This window comes from Helianthus annuus, chromosome 16, assembly GCF_002127325.2.
Source record: "Helianthus annuus cultivar XRQ/B chromosome 16, HanXRQr2.0-SUNRISE, whole genome shotgun sequence".
NCBI lineage: Eukaryota > Viridiplantae > Streptophyta > Magnoliopsida > Asterales > Asteraceae > Helianthus > Helianthus annuus.
The window spans coordinates 206,086,572-206,097,724 of record NC_035448.2 but is presented as its reverse complement, the minus strand read 5'-3'; the positions used below and the strand labels follow the sequence as shown (position 1 = coordinate 206,097,724).

At 36.0% G+C, this 11,153-nt stretch overlaps 1 protein-coding gene across 2 annotated transcripts; it reads right to left on the bottom strand.

Moving 5' to 3' along the window:
• Positions 1-3,797: 3,797 nt before the first annotated feature.
• Positions 3,798-10,851, bottom strand: LOC110915689 (tRNA threonylcarbamoyladenosine dehydratase). Of its 2 annotated transcripts, none has more exons than XM_035985123.1 (11): positions 10,668-10,851; positions 10,469-10,513; positions 8,155-8,259; positions 7,910-8,057; positions 7,328-7,540; positions 7,112-7,246; positions 6,708-6,842; positions 5,959-6,174; positions 4,989-5,113; positions 4,697-4,754; positions 3,798-4,211 (listed from the first exon to the last, which is right to left on the bottom strand). In XM_035985123.1, exons 1-11 carry the CDS (start codon positions 10,763-10,765, stop codon positions 4,101-4,103), a joined length of 1,389 nt encoding a protein of 462 aa, XP_035841016.1. In that variant the 5' UTR covers positions 10,766-10,851; the 3' UTR covers positions 3,798-4,100. The 2 variants fall into 2 exon arrangements, with proteins under 2 accessions (XP_035841016.1, XP_022016109.1); XM_022160417.2 differs by having other exon boundaries at positions 8,155-8,272; positions 10,473-10,513.
• Positions 10,852-11,153: the final 302 nt, after the last annotated feature.

Genomic DNA, 11,153 nt, shown 5'->3' with positions numbered 1-11,153 from the left:
CTAAACTTTGTTCTATAAGTAATTGGTTTTCAAGAATAATTTTATTCAAGGTTCTCTGCAACTCATCAGATTTTTTACCATCTGATTGATGTTTAACTTGCAGGCTTAAAAAATATGACATGAGCTCATTTAGCTTGTGTTCAAGATCAAGATTGTCTAAACTTACCTGTTGTCCTGAAGTTTCTGGTATGTCTTCAGAAAGTGCCATGAGACAAAAGTTGGCCATTTCTTCTTCTTCTTCTTCTTCATCAGAAGAGTCATCAGATAGCCATGTATCTGTCCCAGCAATTAAGCTGACTTGCTGATGTTGCTTCTTAGCTTCCTCAAGCTTTTTTTCATAATAAGCAACATCTTTCAGCTTCTTGGTCTTGCATTCTGATGCATAATGACCTTTTTGCTTGCACTTGTAGCACACCACCTCAGCCTTTCCTTTATCCTTAGATCTAACTTCTTCTTTAGATCTACCATCCATCCTCCCTCTATCACTCCTCTGGTATCACTAGCCTCCTCCCCTCAACCTCTGCTCAAATGTTTTGGTGAGCAGTGCTATAGCTTTAGCAAAAGCTGAAAAATCTGATGATGTGTCAGAAGTTTCAAAACTCTGGTTGTTTGATGGTTGTGGATCATTGGAAGTGGTTGGTCTTTGTGGGTTTGAGATAAGAGCTAAAGATCTCCCTCTTTGAATGGTTTCTTCAAATATTTCTTCCTCTCTGGGGATCAAGATGCTGTATAAGTCATGAAGACTCATGTTTCCTAGTTCTAAGGTTGAGGACAAAGTCATTGTTAGACTCCTCCATTCTCTAGGTAAAGCATCAAGAAATTTTATGTTTCTTTCATCATTTGATTTAGTTATTCCAAATTTCTTTAGCTCGTTTAAAAGTTTTGTGAACCTTTAATATGTGTCATTTAACTTTTCATTAGGTAAACTTTTAAATCTTTCATAAGATGAGACGTTGTTTGTTCTCCTGTTTCTTCTCATCCTTTCTCATCCTTCACAAAGATTTTCCAACTGATCCCATATTTCCTTGGCTGATGCACAAGCATCAACTTGTGAAAATTTGTCATTGGGGATGGCCATAATTAAGAGTGATTTTGCTCTTTCATCCCCAGCTACCAGTTCCTTGTCTTCCTCACTCCAAAGTATTTCACTTTTAGGAGCTCGGGAGGCAGGGATAGCAGGTAGTTGGTCAGTTGCTGGAATTGCTGGTATTTTAGTCATTGGTATATGTGGACCCCTTTCAATGGATTGAAACAGAGCTCGGTCATGACCATTAAGGAAATTGACCATCCTGATTTCCCATTGGGGGTATTCCTCTCTGACCAGAGTCGGAGGTTTGGACATAGAACCAATATTAAAAGCATTGTTCCAGGATTGAAAGCTGGCCATATTTAGAAAAAAGAAGATGAGCGATTGATCGTTTGAAAATAATTTATTCAATCTGCTCTGATACCAATTGTTGGACCCAGTATGGCCTTAACAACTTCTTTTTACGTAATATGGCAAGTGATTTCAGTATATGTGAAAAAGATGTGCGGAAATGGAAATCAGACTTTCAAGAAACAAGACCTACAGAATTATCAAGTTTATATCACTTTGAAACAAAATAGTTTAACAAGGTGATTGTAAGATTTATTATCTAATACAAATGAATCTTGAATTCTGTGGGTGAGAAGAGCAGTGGATTTTGGGTGTTTGTATGTGAATGCTAAGCTTCAAACTCAATTATCTTCTGCCTCTCGAGCCTTCTATTTATAGACGGCTGTGTACATGAATAAACAATTGTTTATTCATGCAATTATTCCTGCGTAAAGTAGCAATTTGACATATTCATTGAATCCATCGTTCAAGTTGCATTTGTAATCATGATAACCAATAATGTCATGCTTTGGTCATTGGTCGCAGGATAGAGTTGTGTTTTTAGACAAGTGGGGTTTTCATCAGAATTTCTGATAAACCACTTCATCAAAAATTCCGGTGAACATATCATCAGAAAGTCTGATGATCAGAATCGTCAGAAACTGTATCATCAGATCCATCAGAAATGACCTTCTCTGATAATCCAAATCAACTCTTGATCAACTTGTGATTCTTTGAAGTAGATGCTTTGAATTTCAGTTGTCCTAGCTGTTCTTCTTTTTCTTGTTTGTGATCTTCGGGACTGTTATCACTTCAGAGATCCAGTTGATTGAGATTTTCTTCAATACTTACAAATAAAGTTTCCTAACAACAGGCGATGTCGCGATGAAGAAGGAAGAAGAAAACGAAGAAAATGAGTGACAATTATACAAATTGGTATATTAAGAACATGAATGTACTTAGGGGACAATTTAGTGATGTACTCCATAAACAAAAAAGTTAGGATTTCAAATCTACTAAATGCATGTTGTGGTGTACTTATCCATAATGAAACGTTAGGTTTTGGGTACGGATAAAGAACTAGGGGACATTTTGGTCAGTTCACGTTCACCTTTCCCCTCATAGTCCATTAGTGGGTAGGGTGGTAAACGTAGAGGTCGTCGGCCTCCTCTTCAGACATGTCCTCGACAACCTGGCAGTTCTTCGGTCTCCGCTTTTGGGGGCGGGAGTGTTATATATCCTAAACCTGATCGATGTCATCCCTTTCTTCCGAACTACACCTACTATCAGAATGTTTACATTTTACAAACACACTCCATGAAACTTATTGGTGTTCTTACTTTTTGTAGTATAGTTCAAAATTTGATTGGGCTTTGGTTTCTTTTGAATGGAGAATGATACATGTAAACCCAATTGACTAGCAAGCCGCTAGAATCAATTGAAAGAGTTGCAAGAACAGAAAACATCTGGTACAAATACACCAAGATACATACGCTAATAAGCAAATCAAATCAACTCAATCAACTAATTAGAATTCAATATAACTCCATTGCTTTCATTGCAACCCCGTTGATTTAGATCTATTCTTCACCCATAACCAAGCAACTTGATTTCGATTTATAGGCTATGTGGGCCTATATTTTGCTACATGGTTAAAACCAAAATAAAGAGAACGTTTAAATTAGAATTAACACAACCACCCTATATGTATCGCATCCTATTAAAATCAACATGACCGTGTGAGCTAAATTTTGGTTTTGAGTTTCACATTTAGGGGTTGTTTGTTTGAGCTCTTAATGGGACCAAACCTCTGATCCGATCAGAGGTATTTCATTCAGATTGTTTTTTTTCGCAAGCAGATGTCTAAATCGGTCAGACATTTGAATAGGTAAGCATTATACCAAGTCTAAATGGTTTTTACTGGTTTAACACTTAATGGTTCAGGCCCCTTACTGCTTCAGCACTTACCCATTCAAAAGTTGCCAAACGGCCCCTTAGACTTGAAATGTTTGTGCCCGAAAACAGTTGGCCAAAAATAATGAATTTAAACCCAAAACTTTTACCCAAGAATAAGAATAACTGTAAACAAACTTATTGATGAATTTGGGCCTACAACTCCTGGCCCAAAATGATGAGTTTGGTCCAATAACAAACACTGAAATAGGTTTGGTTTGGATTGGTTATGGTAAGGTTCGATTTGGTTTTGGAACTGTGGTATAACCAAAGGTCCAGAACCAAACCGTAATTATCAGTTAAAAAAAAACACAACCAAACCGTCGGTTATTAGTTTGGGTCAAGCACATCAGTTCAATTTATTAATAGTTTGGGCCAGGCATATCAGTTCAGTTTATTAATTATTTCGGTTTCGGTTAGGTTATTTTTTGCTCACCCTTGTCATGCTACACAAACATATTATTGAAAACCAAGAAGCCCACTATAGTTGATAGAGATGATTCTCTTTAAAACATTTACTTAGCCCTTACATACTAAAAAAAGACATGTTTAGCTGTAGAATCACATTCACGTTCGAGCTTAACATAACACTGTCAAGTTTGGGTTAGCTCGCTCCTCGTAAACAGGCGAGTATACAAAATATAAAATCACTTTTGCTGCATATAGGCCATACAAACAATGGCAACTTAAAGCTGCAAAAAAGGAACGATCAAAACAAAATGTAGTCTTTGTAAATTGATCGTAGTGATCACATTTCCCAGAATCACACACCTTGATAAATGCAATGACTCTACGGACAGAAGTCTAATTCCGCTCTCTTCAGTGTGCATGTTACCCTTGTGAAAAACTCAGGTTCATTTGCTTTTATATCTTCAAGTGTGCTAGACTCGTGTTCGTCAGCCTATTTTGAGGAGAAAATAAAAAAGAAAAATCACTAAATGTTGAATGTGAAAAGATTCTCATCATTGCCAGAATGTTTGTAACCCGGAAACATTCTTTTTGTCCAATTATTTTCATAAATAAATAATTAATGTGTTACGTACAATTACATTACAAAAATGTATAATTACAATAACAATCTACATATTGCAAAACATTAACAACTCTGTCTGTATGCACTAAACTTACAGAAGGGGTGACTTTCAACCTGTTAAAACTTGTCCGATCCGTTTGACCCATTTCATTTTAGCTTTTTTTCATTTGAACCATTAATAAACCTGCAGACCCATTTGACCCGTTTCACTTTTAGCTATTTTTTTATTTGAGCCGTTTAAACGTCTGACCCATTGACCCCGTTTCATTTTTAGCTAGAAAATTTATTAGACCAGTTGGGATAATACATAACCCTGATAAGTGACATTTAATATAGTGAACAATGATAAATACCTCTGTAAATTTTAGAAGAATTAGATTCCATGCAGATGCCGGCTTTGATCTATCCCATCTGCCACGAGTAGAAGTACAGAATCATTACAGGCAAAAGCGAAAATATTTGTTCTTTTAACTATCTCCTCTTGGGGAAGATAATTGATTTCTACGTCTAGTCCCCTAATCAAGTTCGTTACTTTTAGATATCTCTTTCATAAAATGTGCCAATATAAACGCCACAATTTTTTTTTATTGTTTACCAGTAGTCAAACTTACTGAAAATTTTCAAGCTTCCTTTTAGAAACCATACCTCACGAGCATCAACTCGTTAACAGAACGCCACATTCCACGCCCGACTTCTTTTGTAGTTAGGTCTCTTGCGCTTCGACAATGCCACAATTCTTTAGCAACATACATCACTTCTTCAATATCTACCTTAAAGATCGAAAAAACAAACAAGTAAATATTTCAGTTGTCATGAGTGAGACCCATATACATTTATTATATATCAAGACAAAATAAATACTCTCTAATAATAAGATGCATTCTTCTATGAGGTTGGGTAACAGGTCAAAAACAATTGTTTTTATTTTCTTGACCAGTTTTTTTATAAAATCTTTGTTTGTTAACAAGATATTAGTATTGAGGAAATTGTAGAATGGACGTCAAGCAAAGAGTTTATGGTTAAAGAGATATCACACACACATAAATATATAAGTATTTATAGTGGTACTTCGGTGGATGTTCTACAATGCCTAATAATGCGTAATGTTAAAAAAGGGGGTTATCATAAGGTTATGAATTATGATATGACCCGGCTTTCGTACTGAGATGAAAAGGAACAAAAATAGTGGATAGCGAACAATAATAGGTTGACCGACTATTGAGAGATAAGTCTCTCCCAATGATACGATATCACTTGGCAATATTAATGCTCGGGTAACATGCTACTATTAATAAAAGGAAACTAATTAATACTAAGGATTTCCTAATCTATATCAAGGTTTACAGCCTATCTACTAAATAGTACTATAAAACTAGGACTTACAAAAACTAGCATTTATCTACTGATAAGAAAACTAATAATAATAATCATATGTTACAATTATATGGTCGTATCAGTTTACCCGTAAAACCAGTCGGATATAAAGAAAAAAACAAAAACAAAGATTCAAAAAATGATACATTTAAAAGTGTGAGGTTATTGATCATAATTTAAAAAAAAAAAATTCATTTTCACATAAGCTCAGGGAATAGGAAATACTGTTAAAGCCAAGTACCTGAACGTTTACGGATGTACCATAAATAATTTCCTCATGCTCAATAAGACGCTGATGTAGGACACGGTAATGATCCATATCAAAGTTCACAATGGGCTCCATGTGTACTTGAAGTTCTGCCAGCTGTGTCACAACATATGATGCCATGATTTGTCCAAAGATGGCAGGTATGGTTCCCAGAACAGGAATTATGCGAACTCTAAATCCAGGCACTACCTGACAACATATTTTGGAATTTTAGTGAAAAAAAATGAAATTCCCATAGCAACTAGCAAGCAATGCTGCGAGTAAGATATAATCAATGGACAAACCAAATCTTTCAAACACTAGCACTGGATAAAACTCCATCCACATGAAAACTCATATATTTTGATAGAGGCAGGTTGAGTCAACCCAAAACACTGCTTTTCCTAGTTTTTCATAAACAATTAGTGTCAGATATGATTACAAAAGCTAATAGCAGCATAGTTGTCAACAGCGAATTATTGTGCTTCTCTTGTCTCAGATTCTCGGGTAACTACCTAGAGGCTAGAGTATTTCAATAATAATCTAACTTTTTGAATCATGCAGTTTAGAAGGTTTTGCATGCTATAAAGGCAGCTTGAACTTGCTAAATCTGTTTCTTTTTTAAGCTAATACTTTTATTTCATCGTTTGACCCGGGTTAGAGATTATTCTTAAGCCTAATCGACCCATTCAATAGTTAACTGCCACCTCTAAATACAAGAAATAGATAGTAAACATTCTCACTTGATAATCTGAAGGATTCTCTTCTTCTCCATTAGGTCCCTTAAAGGGTAGCAGTTTTGCCTTTGGTTTTTCCAAAGAGAAAACTACAGGAATGCCACCTTCAATACCATGATCTCTCCTTAAACGTTGTCTAACCTGCAAAATAAAATTTATAAAAAAAAAAAAAAAAAAAAACCCAAATCGATTCACGTCAGGATCGGCAGTTAAGACGAGAACGACCTAGGAGGTTTTATGCATTTTTAAAGTCAGTTTTGGGTCTGTATGACTTGTTCACGTGTTTCCACTTTAACTAGTGTATTTAATATTACCCCTTTTACCCATTAAATGCATAGTAGTATAATCAATATCAACCTGTTTACTCAGTAGGCAATAAAATGTAAAAATATACAAGACAGAAGCATTACCGATCTAGATAGTGGATCATTAGTGGATTCTCTCAAGTCAGCTACACGTATTCTAGTGGGGTCAGCTCTTGCACCAGCCCCTGTAGCAGATAAAACTTTTAAACCCCTACGTACACATGCAGCAAGAAGAGCCACCTATCATACATAATTTAACAAAAATATTAATATTGATTATTTAACAAAACAATACGTGCAGTTGTTTGAATATGGAGGCACCTTTGTATCAATGTTATCAATACAATCCAAGACAAAATCTGGATCACCGGAGAGAATTTCTTCTTCTGATGAATTATCATATAACAGAACCTTTGCATCTATGTGACACTCCGGATAAATTAATGAGAAGTGCTTCTTAAGGCATAATGCTTTTGGTGTGCCAACATCTGTTCTTGTAGCAACCGCATGTCGATTTAAAGATGATAATGAAACCTGACCACGTTACAAGAAAACTTCAGTGAATAAATATATGAGCATACAATAAATGATGTGTTTAAGCTTTGGACAAGATCCAGATCCTAAATGTCGTTACAACTACCACCAGGATTGCCCCTATTCCTATGTGGAAAAAACATGTAATCCCAAGTTTTCTGGTAAAAGTGTAAAACTGATAGTCTCAGTTGTCTTTCAATTCGTGATAAAGTTAGCTATTTAATTTAGTAAATGAATGAAAGAACTAATTCATAATTTTAACACTTAAGAGGTCAAATTAGTCCACTTACATATACATATCTATTGGTTCGTCTAAATATTTCTGGCCTGAGAGGTCATTATTATTCTATATATTTAAAAGATAAATACCTGGTCAAAGTCAACAAGGAGGAGCCTGCCAACTCCTGATCTCAAAAGCATTGATGCAGCATGACTCCCGACGCCTCCAAGGCCAATGACTACAACATAGGATGTTGTCACTTTTTGTTGGGCATCAAAACCAAAGAACTGAATATTCCTGACGTCAAAAAGAGTATCAAGAACATGAAATTGCAAAGGTATTTACTGCTCCTAGTATTCTCTCAAAGTTCTTAGTCAAACCTGGATAAAAGTACCTGGTGAGCTGTTCAGAGACTATATCGTCTTTTAAAAGGTCAGCAGAATCCACCTCATAATTTTTTTCTTTTAGAGAACCACTGTCTTCTGCAGCTGGAGCATATAAAACTGCTTTACCTATGAAATAATTAGAGGACTATCAGAGCACAGCAGCACCAATTATCGCTGGTAGGAGTCCATATATCTTATACACTTAAGAAGTTTGAGATGTCAATTAAATATATAAGATTATAAGATAACAAACAAATTGACACATCGAGATTTTTCATCCGATAGCTGTTACATGTGGTTTGGAAAGAGAGAATTATCCAGGAAGAAGAAAGAACGACTTAACCAAAACATAGCTACCCTTCTCATTTCATACTAGTGTTTTAAGTACAACTCATACTAACCGACTTTTACACTGAACTGTCAAGTTTGTTAAGTATTTACAAAACAAGCCTTTAACTCCTATTGCCTGTCTATTAGCTAATTGACATGTAACAGTACTTCCCCGTTAACAGTTCTTGACCTTGTGACCTATAAAAACAGAACCTGAATTGAAATTCAATTCATTATTCCCAATAAACTGCAGCCCCTTCCAGTAATTGCAGTCCATATTAGTGCCAACTCCTTACACAGTTACACCAAAGGGTCTTCAAAACAATCCCTGCATCTTCCACCTCCATTACAAACAACTTCTTGTTTTTACATTTTATGAACTGGAGTGAGTGAGTGAATTGTTCTGCACACCAGAGGCATTCTCCTTTTGCTCTCTTTTCGTCAATTTTTTTGTTTGCATTCATGGGTGGATTAATTATTGACGCAGGTATGTTAAATGTAGGTCTAATTAATTAATAATGATTGTGTATTAGCATTTCTTGGTCCATATTGATTCTGCAAACGAGCTAAGGTTGAGTTAGCCACATCTAGCCAAGAATTACGTGTCATTTAGAGTCTTTGGCTTCAACATCTTTACACGACATCTAATATCAAGTTTTAATCCTCTGAGAGAGATGCTTACAGCATACTCCTCGCAAATTGTGAATCTTTTCAGCAGGGCCTCAAAAGATTGGCGGTTATCTTTTGAGTGTGCCTGTTAGGAACAGTGTGGTTATCTCCTCCATTGCGTCTTCCAGCATGGAATCAGCAAACCTGCTAGTGATGGATAGCACATAGTCACTCCAAGAAGGTTCCGTGATCGCCGCTCCCTTAGTCTTCATATAGACACGGTGCCATTGCAAAGCCATGCCTTCAAGGTGAATTGCTACATAGCACAGTTTAAATTATAAACTGTTACTGTTCAGGAGTCTCGTCAATCAAGAAAAAAAAACTCAACTTTATACGACCATCCATCTACTTCCTCTCCGTCATATCCCTCTGTAAGACTGTAACTCGTGTATCAAATGGTTTTGAATGACTGCCTTGTGCTGATTCGAATTTTGGTTACCACTCAAAACATTCAAATTTATAACTGTTCCTCCAGTGTAGAACAAATGTCAGCAAATGATTGTTCATTTGCAGCTCGACTTTCTGTGATCCGCTGCTGTTTCTAATCTCAGGAGGGCCTTCTCGTGTTCTTTCAGAGTGTTTTCCATTTCCTGATTCCTAGTGTTGCTGTTGCTGCTTTTGAGTCACTGCCGGTAATTAAGCTTTTCCAATGAAGATCAATACCGCTGTTACATGTGCTTTGGAAAGAGAAATATTTAGAGTAGGAGGATCGACTCACTCACAACATTGCTACCCTTCTCATTATATAGTAGGGTTTAAAGAATAGACGGGTAAAGCTGCTTAAATAAATAGATTGGAGTTCCCCTTCTCTTATTGTATAGCTCATACTAACAGACTTAACTGTCGTCAAGTTTGTTAAGTATTTACGAAACAAACCTTCAACTCCTATAACCTGTCTATTAGCTACTAGAGTTCGATAACGATACCAGCCCTCCTTAGTCCTTACTTGAAAACGAGATATGTCCAAAAAAAGCGTAGGTAAGTTATTCAATGGCAGATATTGTGTGCCTTGTCCCTTCTTCATAACTACAGTCTACAGCTGTACAGTGGCTAAGTAGGCTAATATAAGATCAATCATACAATACACACAAAAAAAAAAACCTCAATGCATCTAAGCCGAAAAACTGTGCCCGAATAACTACCATTCACTCACAGTCACATTGTTATCACTTCAATTTAACTAAAATTAGGTTCAAACATACTCTAAATTAACAGTTACTGTGACAATGTCCTTCTAAATCAACTCAATTCACAATAAGCCAACTCAAATCCTAACTTGTAACAACCTTCAAATAAGTTCAAAAAGCAGAAGAATCTAGAAACTTACCATTCGATTTCGCCTCATTACTGCTCTGAACCGTAGCTTCTCTACAAAAAAAAAAAAAAAAAAAAAAAAAACAATAATATTATAATCAAACCTCAGTTTCTCGACAGTAAACTTTGTTGAAAACCTAAATAGTTTTGCTGATTATTATATACAACATATAGATAGATTGTAGAAGTGGTAGATTAATGGAAGAACCTAGAAGAAGGAAGAAGCCTGAGAAGAGCTACGGTGGCGCCGGAACCTAACAGAGCACCGGCGCCGATCAACGCAAGAGACTTGGCTTTGTCGTTCATCTCGCCGGCAGTTTGCTTGAGTCCGTAATTATGCCGGGGAAACTGGAAACTGTGAGTCGGTTTGGGAGCCCTTGTATCAAGTTCAAATTTATGTTTGAGTAAATTATATGTTTGGAGACTGACCAACAATAATTAATATTATTCAACACCATCTAAGTAAACATGTTAATTAAATAAACGTTAAATCGATTACGTTTAAGACTGTTACTTGGAGATACCTCATTGTCTTTATCCGTTTCCAACGTGCGACTCATGCCGGCAGAAGAAATTGGCGTTACATTATCACCGACGCAAGAGATGGAAACCTGTGAGAGATAATAATGTTAACAATAAACAATTGTAATTTCGCGGGTGGACTAACACACAAATATATAACTTAAAAATGTTA

Excerpts from the sequence above, each read along its gene's own strand:
- LOC110915689 (XM_022160417.2), bottom strand. The coding sequence starts at position 10,765 with ATGAACGACAAAGCCAAGTCTCTTGCGTTGATCGGCGCCGGTGCTCTG. Across the intron at positions 8,273-10,472 it reads TAATGAGGCGAAATCGAATG|GTAAAGCAGTTTTATATGCT; the intron begins GTAAGTTTCTAG and ends ATTATTTCATAG. Across the intron at positions 6,175-6,707 it reads AGAATCCTTCAGATTATCAA|GTAGTGCCTGGATTTAGAGT; the intron begins GTGAGAATGTTT and ends ATATGTTGTCAG.